The 21,273-nt window shown below is 39.7% G+C and overlaps 1 protein-coding gene across 5 annotated transcripts in view; it reads right to left on the bottom strand.

Moving 5' to 3' along the window:
- Window positions 1-21,273, bottom strand: part of MDM4 (MDM4 regulator of p53) — a 50,454-nt gene that overhangs the window by 8,418 nt on the left and 20,763 nt on the right. For 2 of the 5 annotated variants that reach the window (XM_007523148.3, XM_060178664.1), the window contains exons 5-10: window positions 20,045-20,100; window positions 12,938-13,005; window positions 12,094-12,193; window positions 9,819-9,985; window positions 7,824-7,970; window positions 3,822-3,902 (exon numbers count right to left, since the gene is read on the bottom strand). In XM_007523148.3, the coding sequence (XP_007523210.1) occupies window positions 3,822-3,902; window positions 7,824-7,970; window positions 9,819-9,985; window positions 12,094-12,193; window positions 12,938-13,005; window positions 20,045-20,100 (619 nt within the window). Of the gene's footprint in view, window positions 1-3,821; window positions 3,903-7,823; window positions 7,971-9,818; window positions 9,986-12,093; window positions 12,194-12,937; window positions 13,006-20,044; window positions 20,101-21,273 lie in introns of those variants that run through there. The other 3 variants (XM_060178663.1, XR_009546329.1, XR_009546328.1) reach the window with 3 other exon arrangements.

The following is a 21,273-nucleotide window of genomic DNA, read 5'->3' as shown; positions in this document are numbered from 1 at the left end:
AACCAAGTGTATCACCGCCTGGCCCACCCAGTGCATTTCTTAAAGTCATTTCTCTGTACAACTCACTCTTTTCTTTAATGAGAGAATAAATAATGAAGAAAATATTAAAATGGCCTAGGAAGTGGCACAGTGAATAAAAGTGTTTGACTCTCAGGCATGAAGTCCTGACTTCTATCCCTGGCATTACACAGGCCAGAGAGATACTCTGCTTCTCTCTTCCTAAATGTTCTTCTTTCCTACTAGTAAATGTTACAAAAGTCTGCCAGGAAAAAATAAGAAATTAAAAATAAGGTTTGGGGTTGGAAAGATAGCTCTCCCAGCTGAGTGAGAGCCCTGACACCACATAGGAGGTGCTATGGTACTGGAGGAAGATTCAGTGGTGTAGTGTCTCTCCCTCTTTTCTCCCTCCCTCTCTCTCTCTCTCTCTCTCTCTGTGTGTGAGTGAGTGAGTGAGTGAGTGAGTGAGTGAGTGAATAAAAAAGGAGCCTGGAGCAGTAAAATCACACATGTATGCGGCACCAGCTCAGCAAAAAAAAAAAAGATTTGAAAACTACTAAATTTACTTATGCTATTTCACTGTTCTAAGAATCAATGTAGCTAATTATACACCTAAATGATACCCTCTGAAAAATAAATGTTATTATCCCTGAATGCTAAGTATTTTTTTTTCTGTTTATCCATACTCAAATTGGGATATTAAAGCTCAGTGAATTTTAAATGTCTTGCTGAATTCAAAGGTAGCTGCTACTTGGAACAAGTCAAGAGTATTTAATGTGGGAAATTACCTGACTTTAACAGGATCAATGATTTCACACTGGCTGGCTTGATAATGTTCAGAACTAAAGCCAAGCTTAGACTGAGAGACAAGGACTGTGTTAAATTGAGATGTTCTACAGAGACCTCAAAGTATTCTTACTAGTTTGAGATCTTCGGACCTCGTGTGAAATGCTATACAAACACTACATAATATGGATCCAGGAGGTGGAATACCGGGTTAAGCACACATAGTACTATGCGCAAGGATCTGGGTTCAAGCCCCTCCTCCCCACCTGCAGCGGGTCTGCTTCACAATCAGTGAAGCAGGTCTGCAGGTGTTTTTCTCTTTCCCTTTCTATCTGTCCTATCCAAAAAAAAAAAAGAAAGAAAGAACTAGCCAGCAACCAAGAGTGGTGGACTCATAGTGCTGGCACCAAGCACCAGTGATGGCCCTGGAAGTAAAAACATAAAATAAAATAAAAATCCACTAGTACAAATGCTATACAAATACTCAAAGAACTTCATAAACACCTAAAATTCATAACTGATGATGTATCACAGTCTAGTGAGTATTTTTCTTTATAATACATAAAGTAACAGAGGGATAAAGAATAAGAAAGCTGGGGAGTCAGGCGGTAGCGCAGCAGGTTAAGCGCATGTGGCGCAAAGCGCAAGGACCCGCATAAGGATCCCGGTTCGAGCCCCTGGCTCCCCACCTGCAGGGGAGTCGCTTCACAGGTGGTGAAGCAGGTCTGCAGGTGTCTATCTTTCTCTCCCCCTCTGTCTACCCCTCCTCTTTCTGTTTCTCTCTGTCCTACCCAAATACAACCAACAATAATAACCACAACAATAAAACAACAAGGGCAACAAAAGGGGAAAGAAATAAATATTGAAAAAAATTTTTTTTTTAAAAATAAGAAAGCTGTAAGGGGAGGGGATGGGATACGGAGATCTGGTGGTGGGAATTGTGTGGAGTTGTACCCCTCTTATCCTATGGTTTTGTTAATGTCTCCTTTTTTAAATTAATTAATTAATTAATAATAATAATAATAGGACTTACTAAGTTCAATGGCATTCTTTGATTTGATGAAATATAGTCTACTTCCTTAATAGGTTCTCTGGGCTTAAGTAGCTATAGAAGTCTGATTAATATGAAAACACTATCTCTGCTATTTGTATTATGGCCAAGAAAACCTAATGAACCAATACATTCCACTTTATTACTTAGCTATATACAGCTAATTTGCAGTGCATTATCATAATAGCCAACAGTGCGGGGGGGGGGGGGGGGAGTGGATTGAGAGGCAGAGAATGAAAAGAGGATCATCGGCATACTGAACCTAAGATTTTTTTTATCCCAAGCAGCAACATTGAAAATTCCTTCCCAGGGCGCTGGGCAGTGGCACAGCAGGTTAAGTGCACGTGGCGTGAAGCACAAGGACCGGCATAAGGATCCTGGTTAGAGCCCCTGGCTCCCCACCTGGGGGGGGGGGGGGGGGGTCGACTCACAAGCAGTGAAGCAAGTCTGCAGGTGTCTATCTTTCTCTTCCCCTCCTCTCTCAATTTCTCTCTGTCCCATCAAACAACAAAAACTAATAATAACAACAGCAACGATAAACAACAAGGGCAACAAAAGAGGAAAAATAGCCTCCAGGAGCAGTAAATTCATAGTACAGGCACTGAGCCCCAGTGATAACCTTGGAGATCAAAAAAAAAAATCTTCCTGTTCCCTGTGTCACATACACACACAATGAATCAGCTGAAAAAAGTACTAAAAAGAAAATGGAGTAGCATAAAAAGATAAATGCAGTGGTCCGGGAGGCGACGCAGTGGATAAAGTATTGGACTCTCAAGCATGAGGTTCTAAGTTTGATCCCTGGCAGCACATGTACCAGAGTGATTTCTTTCTCTCTCTCCTCCTATCTTTCTCATTAATAAATAAAATATTTTAAAAAGAAGAAAGAAATTCAAAGTATCCTAGAGCCAGTGACAAATTCATACCTACTACCTACGGCTTAATTTTACTTTTTTTTTAAATTGATTTATTTATTCCCATTTTGTTGCCCTTGTTTCATTGTTGTAGTTATTGTTTTCTGTCTTCCTTGTTGGATAGGACAGAGAGAAATGGAGAGATGGGGAAGACAGAGGGGGAAAGAGGAGGGGAAGACAGAGGGGGAGAGAAAGACACCTGCAGACCTGCTTTACCGCCTGTGAATCGACTCCCCTGCAGGTGGGGAGCCGGGGGCTCAAACCGGGATCCTTATGCTGGTCCTTGCACTTTGTGACATGCACACTTAACCCGCTGCACTACCGCCTGACTCCCTTAATTTTACTTTTTAAACTATTTTTATTTTATTTTACTTATTATTGCATAGATAGTGAAAATTTGAGAGGGGTGAGGGGAGATAGAGAGGGAAAGAGACAGAGAACTGCAGCCTTGCTTCACCACTCATGAAGCTTTCTCCCTGCAGATGAGGACCTGGTACTTAAACCTGGGTCCTTGAGCACTGCAGTATGAGCATTTAACCACTCAGCTTAATTTTAAATTGTCATTAAGCTACCACTAATATCCACCTAAGTGGAAACTAAGTCATTTTCTGTTTCTTTTTAAGAAAGCAGTGAAAATAATGTTTTTATACTTAAATAATTTTCAGTAAACTATAGCTCTCTCAGGATTACAGAAATTATTTAATGAAAAAAGTAGTACAGGACTATTTTAAATAATTCTCTTAACTAATTTAAATATTTTGTTAGTAATTTAATAAGTAAGTGAGTAAGTAGTATTAAGTAAATAGTAAGTTAGCAATTTCTGAGCAAGGCACAGAAAGAAACAATTATATCATCCCTTTTGCAAGGTAGGGAAAGAATTAGATCAGCTAATTCCTTTCTCTTTCCAAATTCTACTAAAAAGCTCTCACAAGATGTAAGGAAATGAACACTTCTTCACATCCAGGAAAGGTAGACAGAAATGAGGGGGGAGGTATTCTCTTTGAAGCAAGTGGAGCTTTACTATCTGCAGATGCTCTTGATGCATGCAAGACAGCCCTTTCGCTGGAGAGTCATACCTCAGAGGTAACTTCTACATCAGTATCATCATTTATGGACTTAGAATCATCAAAGTCATCATTGTCCTCCAATTCAATCACCTGTGAAAGCAAAGATATTTCATCACTATGGTTCACTTATTTTATATGAGGTTACTGCCAGAAAGCAAAAAAAAAAAAAAGACATGAGCTTTCACTTAAAATGTACTTTCTGCCTCCACTCAGGTACTTTCAAAGGAGATGGCTTGGAGTAAAAAAGGCATGGCTCTGGTAAAACATATGCCCAGCAATGGTGAGGTTTAATCCACAGAACTGCCTAGAAACAAGACAGGAAAGGACAAAGAAGTCAAAATGGCCAAATGATTCTTTGATTGGATGGATGGATGGACACAGACACACACACACACACACACACACACACAGTTGTACATGAGCAACTCCACACACAGCTTGCTAGCTTTCAGTAAAATACATGATTGAAAAGCACAGAAGTTATTTAATTATCTTCAAAATTTGGAAGAAGATGGTAGCCAAGTTTATGAATGTAAGAAACAGAAAAACTATAGATTACTAAATGTGAAAAAATTAATCTAGGGAATCAAAGTAGACACTACTAGTAATAAGAATTATGTGACAATATGGAAGTACATAATGAATTTAAATGTGGAAAAAAAAACTGAGTTATTTCAAAATTTTCCTTTTCATAGTAAAACTAGCTATGATCACAACAATGATTGCTGTATTAAAACATAAGTGGTGGTTCGTCTAGTAAAGCATACATATTACCATGCACAATGACACGGGTTCAAGCCCCTGGTCCCCACCTGCAGGAGAAAAGCTTCATATAAAGCAGTGCTATGAGTGTCTCTCTCTGTCTCTCCATCTTTTCCTCTCTGCCTCTGAGATTCATCAAAAACAGGAGGGAGTAACGGTTGCAAAAATGTTCTTAAAAGTAAAGATGAATAAAAGGAGAAAAAATTCAAATTCTAAAAATTAAAAACCTAGTCTTGTGAATCAGCAAAGGCAATATAATCTACTATGATGAGCCAATTATCAAAGTACAACAACTTTCTCAAAAAAGTTCAAGCGCACCTCTCTACTGAAATTTCAAATGTCCCAATTGTCTTTCTTCTAGCCATCTGCATCCCCTTCTAGTGGTACCCATATCTAACCCAATAACACAAGCATCTATTTTCTTTATTTTAAAAAAAAATTATATTTATTTATTAATGAGAAAGATAGGAGGGGAGACAGAAAGAACCAGACATCACTCTGGTATATGTGCTGCCAGGAACTGAACTCAGGACCCCATGTTTGAGAGTTGAATGCTTTACCCATTGTACCACCTCTCCAGGACCACTAAGCATCTATTTTCTACCATAAACATATCAAGATAAATTTCATGAACCTCAAATTGCTATGAAAATCCCTTAACAGTGGCCTAGGAGGTAGAGCAGTGGTTAACACACTAGGCCTAAGAACATAATTGACCAGATTTGATCCTTGGCATTACATAACTGCTGATGGCTTGGTTCTCTCAGAAAATTAGAAAGAGGGTAAGAGAGGAGTCACTTAAATAGAAAGTATGAGGGAGTCAGGTGATAGTGCAGCAGGTGGTACAAAGCGCAAGGACTGGCCTGAGGATTCTGGTTCGAGCCCCCACTCCATAACTGCAGGGGAGTCGCTTCACAGGCGGTGAAGCACGTCTGCAGGTATCTCTCTTTCTCTCCCCCTCTGTCTTCCCCTCCTCCCTCCATTTCTCTCTGTCCTATCCAATAAAAATGACATCAATAACAACTACCTTTAAAAAAGGGGGGGGCAACAAAAGGGAAAATAAATAAGTAAACTCCTTTGTTAAAAAAAAAAAAAAAAGAAAGAAAGAAAGAAAGAAAGAAAGAAAGAAAGAAAGAAAGAAAGAAAGAAAAGATGATCCACATCTGGGAAGGTGGCTCAGTGGGAACAACACCTTCCTTTCATGCCTGGGGCCCCAAGTCCTACTTCCAGCCCTATATATGCTTTAATCAGTCTCATAAAATCAATAAATTTTTAAAAACAAACAAACAAAAAGGTCAAGGAGGCTTAATTTAAGGTCTGGATTTTGCTATTTTTATTCACTGGATGATGACTGGAAACTTGTCTGTGTCAAGGACTGGATGGGCTGTTTCCTCTGAGATGAGCTGGTGCTTTCTAGGTTGTCTCAGTGGCCCCTTGTATGGACTCAGAGTACCACATCCCTTATCCCTGTTTTCAGTCTAAAATATAAGAGCACATCTATCTTTCCATTTAAGTATAAAGTGACTATGGAAGGTACTGAAATGTCCAAGACACATGCAGGCTGTTGTAGCTATTTAAAACTTTGTCTTACTAGCAAAACAAGATGTAGAAAGCAGGAAAATACTCCAAAGAGAGACTGAAAAAGCAGAAAACGTGCTCACTGCTGACCAAGTAGGTACCTTGCCCATGAAGTCAACCCTATTTTTAATGAATCTCTATTTTTTCCCCCAGAATGAAAGTATGATCTATCAGTGGATGGGGGGGTGGGGGGGTAGAGGAGCTAAAGAGACAGGTAGATAGACAAACAGACACAGACATGCACACGCACACAGAGGCTATAGCACTGTTCCATCATCCATGGAGCTTCCCTGGTGCTGTAATGTTCTCACGTGGTGCTGGGGTTCAATCAAACCCATGCTCTCCTGCATGGCAAGATGCATGTTCTATCAGTTGCACTATCCCCCAGTACCTTTAATGCTTGGTTAACTAAATGTGAATCTTAAAATTAGATATAAATATCAAAAAGTATTTAAACAAATTAAGGGGGCCGGGTGGTAGGACACCTGGTTGAGGACACATTATAATAATGCAAGGGCCTGGGTTCGAGCCCTCACACCCACCTGCAGATGCCTCTGTCTCTCTCCCTCTCTATCACCTCCCTCCCTCTTGATTTCTGGCTGTCTCCAATAAACAAATAAAGGGCCAGGCAGTGGTGCACCTGATTAAGCATACACAGACCCAGGTTTAAGCCCCCGCTCCCTACCTGCAGGGGGCAAGCTTCCTGAGTGATGAAGCAGAGCTGTAGGTGTCTTCCTATCTCTCTCCCTCTCTATATCCCTTCCCATCTCAATTTTTCTATCTCTATCCAATAATAACTTTTTTTTTAATTAAGGGTGAGGTTGGATAACTTAATGGTTATCCAAAGAGACTCTCATGCCTGAAGCTCCAAAGTCTCAGCTTCAGTTCCCCGCACCACCATGAGCCAGAGCTGAGCAGTGCTCTGGTTTAAAAAAAAAAAAAATTAAAAGGAAAAGATATCTCACCTAAAAGCATGCATCTTACCACATGCAAAGTTTCAGATTCAAGCCCCAACACCAAGTGAGAGGCAGCAGAGTCCCAGATACCAGAGGAATCTCCGCGGGTGGGAGGGCAGTGTTGTGGTGTCTCTTCCTCCTCAAACCCGCCTCTTGCTAGCCCCTTTTGGCCTCTATCTGAAGTTAAAAGGATTTTTTTAAAAATCTGCCCAAGAGAGGGTCGGGCGGTAGCGCAGCAGGTTAAGTGCAGGTGGCACAAAGCACAGGGACCGGTGTAAAGATCCTGGTTCAAGCCCCTGACTCCCCCACCTGCACGGGGGTCGCTTCACAGGCAGTGAAGCAGGTCTGCAGGTGTCTATCTTTCTCTCCCCCTCTGCCTTCCCTTCCTCTCTCCATTTCTCTCTGTCCTATCTAATAACAACAGCATCAATAACAACAAGGGCAACAAAAATGGGGGAAGAAATAGCCTCCAGGAGCAGTGGATTCACAGTGCCGGCACCGAGTCCCAGCAATTACCTTGGAGGCAAAAATAAAAAAATAAAAAAATTCTGCCCAAGAGGAGTGGAACTGCTTGTGTTGAGGGTCCTGTGCTACAGAAAAATAAAAACATACATGCACACATACAAAGGAGGATTGTGAAAGCCACAGAGAGCTGAAGGTATAATACTACAGACACACACAGTATAATCAACAAGGCATTTCTTCCACAACATACCTTTTTGTCTCTCACTTTATCTACTTCTTCTGACTGGTCAACACCATCAGCTTCAACTTTTATCTCAACACCAAACTGCTCTGATACTGACTCATTCAAAAACCACAAGTCATCTGTGGTATCTGAAACAATAGCAGTACCTACGTCCTGATAGAAAAAAACATACATGAGTTTTGTAGTCAGAGGCTTATCACAGACATTGAACCAACATAAAATGAACTCCAAACTCGACGTCCCTACACACCCCCAAAGAACACCCAGATTTTCTTCAGTGGACAATGATTATTACAACAAATGTCAATTATGTGCAAGCTAATGGAACTATATGGGTGCCTGGCGAAAAAATTTTCATTTTCTGGAGTGGAGAATAGCAAAGACTTTATGCTTGAGGCTCCAAAGTATTTTAACAGTAAATCAGATATAACATATGAGAGATCAGGACTCATCACTGGAGCTGAGAACGTAGCTCAGCAGTAAAGCACATGCCCAACATGCAGGGAGGCCCTGCAGTTGATTTCCCACACACAGTATAACAAGTAAAACGAGAGCAAAAGAGAACACCCTAAAAAACAGCAGGGAGGGGAGAGTGGCTCGGCGGCACAGCGCAGAACTTGTGTGCTTGAGGTCCCAAATTAATCGTCCCCTCCACAGCACCAGATAAGCCAAAGTGATGTTCTGGTTCTCTCTCTTTACTTATTTATAAACCATCTTTTAAAAATGTGATCACACACATTTAATTATTTATTATTGGACAGAGACAGAAATTGAGAGGGGAGGAGGAAATAAGAGGGAGACAGACACCTGCAGCACTGTTTAGCCACTCATGAAGCTTTACCCCTGCAAGAAGGGGCCAGGGGCTTGAACCTGGGTCCTACCGCACTGTAAGGTGTGAGCTTACCCAGTTGTGCCACCACATCTCTAACAATTCTAAAGCAAGCAAACAACAACACAAATAAAAAAAATTTTTTTAAATCCCAGGGCCAGGTAGTGATGCATCGGGTTGAGCATCCACGTTACCATGCCCAAGGACCAGAGTTCAAGCTGCCCCACTCAAGCACCCCTCACTCCCCACCCCTGTCCCCATCTGCAGGCAGGAAGCTTCACAAGCAGTAAAACGAAGCTGCAGGTGTCTCTACCCTTTCAATTCCTATGTCCTACCAAATAAAAAGAAAAAACTCTTCATAGTTGCTCAACTAAGTAGTCTCTATTTCCTTCCTTCAGCTGGCAAACTGAGAAGTTATAAAACATTCTATTAATCCTTTCCTTTATTATCAGTGATGTTTTCTGAAGAAATATGAGAAATACTGACTGTAATTCAAACTTTTCTTTCTGAAAAGTTGGATACAGACAGCCAGAAACCAAGAAGGTAGGAGGATATAGAAAGGGAGAAAGAGAGTCCTTCATCACTCGCAAAACTTTCTCCCTGGGCAGAGGGTAGATAGCATAATGGTTATGCAAACAGACTCTCATGCACCACGATAAGCCAGAGCTGAACAGTGCTGGTTAAAAAAAAAAACAAAAAAACTTTACCCCTGCAGGTGGAGGCTGGAGGTTTGAACCTGGGTCCTTGAACTCAACCAGGTATGCCACAACCCAGCCCCTAGGTGTTTATTAATTAAAGAGCTGATAACCTCAATGTGATATATGACAGAGAAAGATATCAATATCCCTTGCTATTTGACTTCTAAGAAATAAAAGGGACAACACTGAAAAAGAAGTGTCTGGTAAAAAAAAAAAAAAAAAAAAGTTTTAAAATCAAGACAAATTCTGTTTGAACTCAGTAAATGTAAGATCACCTAAGTGGGAGTGTCGAATAAGCAGCCTGATAAGGAGTCAGACACTCATGGGTGAGAACAGAGCTAAAGACAGATTTACATACCAAATGCATAAAATGATGCCTAAAATCACAGCACTGAACATTGTGTGGTCAAGAGTAACCAAGAATGTTGCTCTTTCAAAAGAAAGAAATGCATTCCCTTCAAATATCATATTTACCTGATTTGTCTGTAAATCAGTTGAGCCACTGCTTTTAGGCTTATAGCTGTTTCTCAAGTTTCCTAAAAACCACCAAGGCAGGCCAGACACATTCCACTCCTCAGACCCGAGATCCAGCCTAGAAGTCTCATCGCTTTCTGTATTTAAATTTTCTATCAAGTCTTCATCTACAGATGCCAAATAAAAAGGATCAAAACTCTGTACACACACTTAAAAAATTAAAACTCTCTTTATAATACACAATTTTTTTTATAAGTTAAGTAAAATTTCTATTCAGAGTAAGAATCAAATATGTCTGTCACAGAGTTCAAATCTCTTCTCCTCTTGAGGCTTCATTAACAAGTAATGACATTTAATGAATGAGGGCAGGGGAGACAGCACAGCAGTAGAGCACACGATTTGCATGCACAAGGTCCCAGGTTTGATTCCTGGCACCACATATGCCAGAGTTCAGCAGAGCACTGGAACCCCTACCCCACAGGAAACATAATCATTTTAAAAAACACTAAACTCTGTTGCCTAAATAAATATATACACATAACCCTTCCCTGAATCAATATACTTAGGAAATAAATCAAAACACAGTGCAAATCCTAAACATGTTAAAACCCCACATAATTTCATGTTTACATCTAAGTGGCATTTAAGGCAGTTACTAAAGTAAGTTTGTTATGATTCATTCTTTCCGCATATGCATACATTTTTGTTGCATTTTAACTCTTTTCCAATTTTCTCACTCTCCTCTACTTCTTCCTAATGTCCCAGGCACTCAATGGCAACCAAAGCTGTTGAAACATGCTGAAGTACAGGCTGAACATTTCCTGTAATAACTAGACCCATCAGAACAAAGGTATCTCTTTAGACCATATTGATCATGTCTGTTAAAAGGCAGTTTTGGGGGGTGAGGCAGATGGGAGGTGGGCATAGCAGCTAAAGCTCTGAACTTGGAAGCACTGCATGTGCCAAACTGGCTCTCTGGTTCATTCTCTCTCATGTTAATAAACAAAACTTTGAGGGCTGGGGCGTTGGCACCATTTGTACCCAGGGAAACTTCAACTACCTTTGTTACTTACTCATCACTGAACTAATCTTGTATTTTAAATAGGACTTTGTGTAGGAAATGAGGACTGAAAGTGCACTTAAGAAAATAAAATTACTCCCCACCTGCAGGGGGAAAGCTTCACAAGTGGTGAAGCAGTGCTGCAGGTGTCTCTCTGTCTTTCATCCTCTCTATTTCCTTCACAATTTCTGACTGTCTCTATCCAATAAATAAATAAAGATAATAAAAAAATTTTTAAAAAGAAAAAAGAAAAGAAAATTACACATTTAATACTATCCAGACTGGAATAGCTCTGAGTTAACAAGTTAAGCCAAAATTAAGTTATAATCAACTGAAATTTGAAAAAAAAAAAAAAACCACTATCAAGCACAATAAGTTGAATCAACCTTAATCTAAATGTTTAATGTAACTAATAGCACAACTTTCTTGGACGTTGCTAGAGGTCAAGCCTCCTGCTGCTCTGAATATGACCCAGGCACCTAGACTATGCCAGAAGACACTTTTAAGGAATTTATGAATTTACACTTTATAGAAAAGGTTTTTTAGGAGTTACTTTTAAAAGGAGGGTTTGAGAGAAACATTCAAAATACCAATTAAGCCATGCCTTAATCTAGAATGGGCAAAGGACAAACCATCTGAGCACAAAAGACTACTCATTCTTAGCCCTGAGATAAGTTATGTTTTACTATCTTTGAAAACTTCAAAAATCTATTGAAATGAATCACTATCTAGAGTACACAAGTCAAAATGAAAATTCTAACAAAATCATATATACAGGGATGACAAGTCTTAAAGGTCAAGGCAGATGAATAACCAAATGGCAAACTGAAAAATGTGTTGCCAGCTTCTATTAGCAGGATAATGAAAGGCAAGGTCTTGCTCCATCCCAGTAATCATGGGTTTCTAAAGAGCAGTGTTACCATCTTCAAAGTTAACAAGAATGAAAAAAATGGTTTTCAGAAACTAATAAGAAATAGTATGGCATGTGACCTTCCTACTTCACAGGAAAGAGAGAGCATTATCATTTTTAGAGAACTCCGTATAATTACAGCTAGTAATTACAACTTAATTACTGCTAGTGCCTAATAGGGATAGATGCCATTTCAGGAGGGGAGGGAGGGAGAGAGGAAGCAAGAGGAGAGGATGGAGGGAAGGGGAGAGGGGAGGGGAGTAAGGAAGAAAGGAAGATCTATATAGCCTTAACCCAAAAATTACCTTCTCTTGAATTTCTGCATTTGTGCTGTGAGGTAGGCAGTGTGGGTGTGTTGCCTTCTTCAATACTTTTCCTAGAATTGGAACTTCCTTCTGCACTTTGCTGAAAAGAAGGGAAAGGTGTCTATCAGAGCAGGAGAAATGATTAAGACCAGGGGATGTAGCAGTTCCATTCTGGCTCCCCCAGTTAAGTGTGTGACACAATGGGTACACACAAGAAAGAGAAAGAGAATTCTGGAGTTCACAACAGTCATCAAATAAAAGCAACAACTCTCAACAACCCGCTGCAAGCAGTTAGAAAAACCCCAAACCTGGGGGGAGGGGGGAATCTCTGTACCAAAGTTCAAAATCTACTATAAAAAAATAGGCTCTTAGGGCACAGCCTCTAGCTTACCACAAATTAGGCCTAATTCAGAAAACAGAAATCCTCACTGTATACCAAGGTGATCATAAAATGTTCCCAGGTTTGGGGGAAATCTTAAGAAATGGTCTAACATTAATTGCAACAAGCCTGTTAAAGTCTGATAAAGCAGTTTCTTCAGACACCTATGTACATACATCCTCAAACATACACACAAACACACAGGCACACAAATGCCCTAAAGAAAACGCAACTGGAAGAACTGAAGATCAGAAGTGCTACATCCCAAAGAAAGATTCAGAGACTGGAACTCTGTTATAGGTAGAACAGAGAAGGTTCACTCTGTCCCTGGTCTGTGAATTCCCAAGAACCTTTCTTGGTGAAGTTTTCCCACATTCGGTGAAAGGTCTTGGGAATTCAAGATCCATAGGTACAGAGAAGGGGCCACTCTGTACAACAAAAGAGGTCACCGTGTGGTGATTTTACCTTCAGTTGGTCTTGACTTGGATTATCCATACTGTGATCCTGTGCGAGAGCGAGAGTCTGAGCAGCATCTGGATAGCAAGTAAAACAAAAGGAAAACCTTCCCTGGTAATAACCATTCTTTCCACACAAAAAGGACCTCAGCAATCAACCCTAGAGCTAGCTGCAATCCCGAGATGTAGGTCAGCAAGCCTCTCATCATCCAAAAGGAAAAAAAAAAAACAAAAAAAAACAAAAAACCAAACAGCACTGGCAAGGGCCAAAGAAGGCTGTTATTAAAAATAAATTAACAGGGATCAGGCGGTAGCGCAGTGGGTTAAGCGCACGTGGTGCAAAGCACAAGGACCAGCGGAAGGATCCCAGTTTGAGCCCCTGGCTCCTCACCTGCAGGGGAGTCGCTTCACAGGCAGTGAAGCAAGTCTACAGTTGTCTTTCTCTCCCCCTGTCTTCCCCTCCTCTCTCCATTTCTCTCTGTCCTATCCAACAACGAACAACATCAACAACAATGATAATAATAACCACAACAATGGTAAAATAACCAGGGTAACAAAAGGGAAAAAATGGCCTCCAGGAGCAGTGGATTCATGGTGCAGGCACCGAGCCCCAGCAATAACCCTGGAGGCAAAAATATAAAATAAAAATAAAATAAAAATAAATTAACAATATAAGCTGAAGGGGGGTGGGAGGAGGGTGAAGTAAAAAGACAAGAAAACTATTTTCATGGAAAGCTTTTAAATTTTAATTAGAAATAGGCAAAGTAGGGGATATTAGCTTATCACCTCTTCTTATAGGTGTTTATTACCAAAACATGCCTAATCTTTAATCAACAAAAGTTTAATTTATCTTTTGATTTCCTAGTATTGAAGTTATAGAATGAGATTTAAAATCTGTAATTTTCCCTACTTGTTTCATAACATCTTCAACTAAACTTACATTCTAAGTATCAATGAGAACATTGCTTTTTTTGGGGGGAGGGGCAGTTTGAAGAAGGGGTCATCACCATAGCTTCACCATTCCTGGCAGACTTTTTCAGCTAAAAAGAGAGACAGAGAAACAAAGAGAGAAACAAGAAGACATCACAGCACCAACACCTTCCCCAGTGTGGTGGGAGCCAAGATTCAAACCTGTCTTGTGTGTGCAGGGCAAAGCAGACATGCTCCCTGCTGAGTTATCTCACTGGCCCAAGGACACCAGTTTAAATTCCGATCACCTGTGGTCCAGGAGGTGGCGCAGTAGATAAAGCATCAGGCTCTCAAGCATGAGGTCCTGAGTTCAATCTCCGGCAGCACAGATGCCAAAGTGATTCCTGGTTCTTTCTCTCTCTCCTCCTATCTTTCGCATTAATAAATAAATAAAATCCTTTAGAAAAAAAAAAATTCCCATCACCTAAATATATACATTAGTCTTTTTTTCCCCAAAAAGTCAACAAGTGCTATTTTTCCCTGTTGCAATATCCTAAGAAGGGAGAGGAAGCAGAAAGTCAAATGAAAAAAAAAAAAATCAAAGTAAGCAACAACCTGAGGTAAAGTGTTTTAGATAGTCTGAGAGACAGACTCCAAGGACTTGAAGCTTTTTCTTTTTTTATTGAGGGTATTAATGGTCCTCCTCTAGGTCTTCCTCTGCCATCATGGTCCAGGACCTGAACCTTTCCCCCCACCCGAGTCTTTTACTTTGGTGCAATCCACCAAAGTTTTTTCCAAGTAGGAAATACAGGAGGCCTGGGAAGTGGTGCAGTGGATAGTGTTGGACCCTCAAACATAAGGTCCTGGGTTTGATCCCTAGTATTGCATGATTCTCTTTCTCTCTCCCCTCTTTTCTCTCATTCTTTCAGGCCATCAAGATAGCTCACCTGGATAGCAAGCTGCTTTGTCCCGGGCATGACCCAAGTTTGAGTCTGGCCCCACCACACTGAAGGAAGCTTAAGTGTGTGTCTGTCTCTCTATCTGAATCTCTCTACCTGAAAAAGTCAGCTTTGAGGAGTGAAGTTCAAGCTATGGCCATGACTGACTGGTTGATAAATAAGCTGATCCCTATCTCTCTATTGATCTCTCTCATAAAACAAATCTTTAAAAATACAAAAAAGAAAATCTTTAAACAGAAAAATATGGACATTTAAATACAGAAAAATAAGATGCAGAGAACTGAAGACTCTGTACCACTCATATAATGCCTTTATATAACTGAGATTCATCCAAGTAGTGCTATCATATACACAAGGATTCAGCAGCTACCATCAGGTCCAGAGGTAAAAACATCACCCTCATCTACTAAAGACTTTGAAAGAAAGACTCCACAATCTACATTTTCAAAAATGTAATAATTATAAAGAGCAATATTTCTATACTTTGATAAAGACATGAAGGTACTGAGGTGCTCTGAAGAAAGACATTTTCTGCAACCCACAATGTGGCGCAGCAGCTACGGCTGGACTGAAAACTCAAAGAACAAGTTCTTTCATTCCCAGCATCACATGTGCCACAGGAATATTCTGGTTCTCTAGGTCAACAAGTAAATCTTCAAAGGGGCCGTGTGGTGACGCACCTGGTTAAGAGCTCACAATACAAGTGCACAAGGACCCGGGTTCAATCCCCTGGTCCCCACCTGCAGGGGGAGAGCTTCACAAGTGGTGAGGCAGGGCTGCAGGTGTCTCTCTCTGTCTCTCCCTCTATATCCCCCCTTCTCTCAATTTCTTTGTCTCTAGCCAAAAATAAATAAATAAAAATATTTAAAGAAAAAAAAACTACCATCAAATTTTATTTTTTAAAAAAAGTAAATCTTAAATAAAAAAAGAAAAAGACAGGGACTGGTGGTGGTGCACCTGGTTAAGTGCACACATTACAATGTGCAAGGACCCAGGTTCAAGCCCCTGGCCCCCACCTACAGGAGGAAAGCATCACAAGTGGTAAAGCAGCAGGTATCTCTGTCTCTTTCCTCTTTACCTCCCCCTCCCTGCTCAATTTCTGTCTCTATCCAATAATAAATAAAAATAATTTTAAAAAAGGGGGGAGCATTTTCTGACCATAGTGGCTTTCAAAGGTTAATTAACATACAATGCAGATGAAGTATTCTTTAATAAACCAATCTGATTACTGTCATGTACAGTTCTAAAGTGCTATAATTAGAAACAAAAGAAAATATGTATTGAAATGAGTATACAAAGGAGAAGTTAACTAACACTTTGTCATATCTATTTCATTCTATGTATGTGTGAAGTTGGAGAAACTATATGTAAATAACTGATCACTCTAAATGCCATTTTCTTGAGTATATATTGTGTGTGGTTTGTTGCTGCTGCTGCTGCTTTTGATCTGTTCAGTTTTTACCAGAGCACTGCTCAGCTCTTTTTGGCAGTGGTGCTGCTTCCAGGCACAAAAGTTTTTTTGCATGGCCATTATGCTATCTCTCCAGCATGCTATTTTCTACAACCATCCAAATAAAAGGGTAAACATATTTGCAAAGGTGTAATAATGTAATACATAAAGTACTTAGCTGTTAATATGTAAAGTACTTAGCTGTTCTTTCAAATAAAACTCAGTGCAACCAAATGTATAAAGAACAATAGAGATGACCAACCACAAGCACCAATGCAAGAGCAAGTCAGAGCAGGTCATCAGTCAAAAGTGCCTTAGGGCAACTTTCTGGACTTTGATCACTGTACTATGGCTATATATGCTGTCCTTTCAGGAACCTGAGCATAAAATATATGATAGGACATAAAATATATTATAGTCTCTTTGAAATTTTTTCATAAGTAAAACTATTTCAAGGTAACATGCTAAAGATCAACCAATCTATGTTATAAAGATTTGCTGTCAAGAGTAAAAAATGTTTTAAAATTTGCAGGGCAGGGGTAGATAGCATAATGGTTATGCAAACAGACTCTCATGCCTGAGGCTCCAAAGTTCCAGGTTCAATTCCCTGTACCACCATAAACCAGAGCTGAGCAGTGCTCTGGTAAAAAAAAGAAAAAAGAAAAAGAAAAAGAAAGGAAGGAAGGAAAGAAGGAAGGATCGAAGGAAGAAAGAAAGAAAGGAAAGAAAGAAAGAAAATTAGCTAAGGTGGCCTGTGAAGTAGCAGTGTGAGTAAGACAGTGGACTCTGACAGTGGACTCTCAAACATGAGAACTCAAGTCTAATCCCCAGAACTGCATATGCCAGATTGATGCTCTGGTTCACTCTCCCATTAATTAATAAACAAATGAGCAAAAGAAAAAGAAAGAAGGGGCCAGGTGGTAGCACAGCCAGTTAAGCACACATGGTGCAAAGTGCACGGACCTGCATGAGGATCCTGGATCAAGCCCCCGGCTCCCCACCTGTGGGTGGGGGGTGGGTGGGAGGAGGAAGTTGCTTCACAGGTAGTGAAGCAGGTCTGCAGGTGTCTATCTTTCTCTCCCCGTCTTCCCCCTTCTCTCTTGATTTCTCTCTATCCTACCCAACAAACGACAGCAATAATAACAAGAGCAACAAAAGGGGAAAAAAAGCCTCCAGGAGCAATGCATTTGTAGTGCAGGCACCAGACCCCAGCAGTAACCCTGGAGGCATAAATAAATAAATAAATAAATAAATAAATAAATAAATAAAAGAGGGAGTCCGGCAGTAGCACAGCGGGTTAAGCGCATGTGGCGCAAAGCACAAGGACCGGCGTAAGGATCCCGGCTCGCACCCCCGGCTCCCCACCTGCAGGGGAGTCGCTTCACAGGCTGTGAAGCAGGTCTGCAGGTGTCTGTCTTTCTCTCCCCCCCTCTGTCTTCCCCTCCTCTCTCCATTTCTCTCTGTCCTATCCAACAACAATGACATCAACAACAATAATAACTACAACAATAAAACAACATGGGCAACAAAAGGAAATAATTAAATTAAATTAAAAAAATAAAATAATAAAGAAAAGTAACAAAGATAAATTCTGTTACAAGAAAAGACTGAGGAGGAAAAAAAAGAGGGGGAGGAGGACTACTTAAGCCAGAAATACCTGCTCTACCACTCTGATCTTAGACAAATCACTCATTCAACTGATATGAATAAAAGGTCTTAATTAAGACTCTTCTCTCCAGACCTTTCTCAAGGCTGCCTACAATATAAATGTACATTAGAGCATAAGTCATGTTAAATTTTGAGGGGAAGTAAGTATAAGAAAGAAAATGAGAATTATACCCAATCTAGATATTCAGAGAACAAACTAGTAATCAGAACACAAATCTGACTGAAAGAGTAGATGGGCTAACATACAACCTTCTGCATATGTCAAGCTATTAATGACTATTCCAAGAAAGTCATACTATTTCAGTAAGTGAGTATATTTCAATAAAGCACTGTATTATTTGTGAAGATTTCCTTCTCAAATAGAAATTTACAGCTGGATAAAATAGGTGAACCACTCAAGGAAACTATGAACTTCAAAATTCACTAAATTGAATAATCACACTTTAATGAGAGTAAAATATACTCTCACTTTAAGGCATAAAGTTTAATTAATAATGAATTCTTTTCCCCACCTGTAGGGAAGTCGCTTCACAGGCAGTGAAGCAGGTCTGCAGTTGTCTTTCTCTCCCCCTCTCTGTCTTCCCCTCCTCTCTCCATTTCTCTTTGTCCTATCTAACAATGATGGCATCAATAACAACAATAATAACTACTACAACAATAAAAAAAAAAAGGGCAACAAAGGGAAAATAAATACATATTAAAAATTATTTTAAAAATTAATAATAAATTCTTTTTAACTTCTATTTTCAATAATCATGACATCACAAACTTTGGCTTTCTTCAAAGTATAATGCCACCTAAACTCTAATTTGAAGTCCACAAAAGGATTCAAGCAAAAGAGTTTTGAGGTTCACAAAAAAGTTCACAAAAGGGACACCAGATGCAAATAGGAATGGAAAAAAAATGGCTTCATTACTTGGAAACAAATGAACTGCATTTCAGTTGTATACAGATTATTCTAGTCACTTATTTTATCTGTAATGCACTGCACTTTGGTCAGCAAAGTAGCCAGTTTTCTGCATCTACCTAATAAACTCAAAGGGTGGGAGGGGCCGGGCAGAGGTGCCTGGTTAAGTGCATTTATTATGATCCACAAAGACACGGGGATTCAAGCCCCTGGTTCCTCATCTGCAGTGTTTCTCTGTCACTATCCCTCTCTCTATACTATCAAATAAAATAAAATAAAGTTTGTAAAGAAATAAACTCAAAGGGTGGTATTTAAAAGTTATGGAGCCGAGCAAAGGCTCTGTCAAATTGGCCTTCAAATAACAATAAGCTAAAAATCATTAGGTGAAAGGTTTGGGGTGGGTCACATTGTAACGCATGACGGATCAAGTTTGATACCATGTTAGCTTCTAACATTTTTGAAAGGAGAGGCAGGCTCTACATGACTGTGATTAAGATTCAACAAAGTTCCAGCTATAAATCTCAGCAACAACCTTAAACCTGATCTACTGATTTGCCAAAAGGAGAAGAGGTAGAGAAATACATGAAACAACATCACAAAAATACAATCTACAAACTCTAGAATGTGAGAAATTCTACATTCTACAGGACAAAGGATCTGTTTCAACAAGTGACATTAAAAAAAAAAAAAAAGGATGGTGAAGTTTTACAACCTAAAAATACTTATTAAAAGACATACTGATCAAATACAACATGTGAACTTTGTTTGGGTCCTAATTTGAAAAAGCCAAATATTTCTGAGATAACTGGAGTAGGCTATATAATAACTGGTTGTTAGATAACATCAGAAAATTACCATCTTATTAGTACTAATTCTGTTGTATATAACAACACTATATGTATAACTAAAGAAAAAACCCTGATCAGTTAGAAATTTAGGAAGTATGTCTATCTAGATAAAGCAAATACAGTATCCTGGGGAGACAGCATATGGCAAAAAAATGTTCATCTAAGCGGATAGTCGATGCACTGGTTTATTTACAGTATATTGAAATTTTTCACAATGAAAAGGTATGTAGCATAGGAATAACATTTCATATGACAATCATCCCACCCAATCATCCCACAACAGTATTGCATTTCCATCTGAATCCTCCTTGCTTTCACATCTGTCCTCTTGAACTCAAAACTATGACACAAACTGAAGAAATATGATGTGACATACCTGCAGCAGAAGAGGCTAAAACGACAAGATTCTTCTGCAACATATCATAGAGAGGGCTGGCAAAAAAAAAAAAAAAATTGAAAATTAGCATTATTTTCTTTCTTTTTATTTTTTAATTAATTTATTTTATTTTATTTTGCCTCCCAGGTTATCGCTGGGGCTCGGTGTCAGCACTAAGAATCCACTGCACCTGGAAGCCTTTTTTTTTTCTAAATATTTATTTATTTACCAGAGCACTGTTCAGCTCTGGTTTATGGTGGTGCAGGGGATTGAACCCGGGACTTTGGAGCCTCAGGCATGAGAATCTGTTTGCATAACCATTATGCTATCAACCCCCACCTGCCTTTTTTTTTTTTATGTTGGATGGGACTGAGAATTTGAGGGGGGAGAGAGACACCTGCAGACCTGTTTCACTGCTTGTGAAGCAACCCTCCTGCAGCTGGGGAGCCAGGGCCTGAACCAGGATCCTTGAGCGGGTTCTTGCACTTCATACTGTGTGCACTTAACCCGGCATGCCACTGCCGACCCCCGGCATAATTTTTCACTAAAATGCTAGGTGTATTTTATCTCTCAATTTCCTATAATGTATGAAGGCAGAATTTTTCCCCTATAAGACTTCTCAAAAAAAAAAAAGCTATGATAGTGTACCTGGTGAAGCACACGGATTGCAGTGTGCAAGAAGGATCTGGGTGCAAGCCCCCAACTCCCACTTGCAGGGAGAAAGCTTTACAAGCAGTGAAGCAGATCTGCAGGTGTCTATTTCCCTCTCCCCTCTACATTTCTCTGTCCTATCAAGTAAAATAAACAAAATTTAAAAAATAAATTATAGAAATGATATAAATTATATATTTTTAAAAGATTCATTTATAAGAAAGAGTGAGAGAGAACTAGAGTATTACTCTAATTCTCATGTTCCTGGCAACATGCAATGCCAGGAATCAAACTTGGGACCTTATGCCTTATCCACCACCTGGGCCATCAGAATAGAAGTATTAATTTTATCAACCTGCAAATGCCAAAGCCCTTATTTTACTTTGCCACCATTGAAACAATGATTAGGAAGGCAGGAGAAGATAGCATAATGGTTATACAAAGAGACTCTCATGCCTGCAGCTTTGAAGTCCCAGGTTCAATCCCCTGCACCACCACCATAAGCCAGAGCTAATCAGTGCTCTGGTTTAAAAAAAAAAAGATAAAACAATGAGTAGGTTGTATTTTATTAGCAATAA

The sequence above is a fragment of the Erinaceus europaeus genome, chromosome 19 (genome assembly GCF_950295315.1).
Source record: "Erinaceus europaeus chromosome 19, mEriEur2.1, whole genome shotgun sequence".
NCBI lineage: Eukaryota > Metazoa > Chordata > Mammalia > Eulipotyphla > Erinaceidae > Erinaceus > Erinaceus europaeus.
Note: the sequence above shows the minus strand (reverse complement) of the source record. Positions and strands in the feature narration are given on the sequence as shown.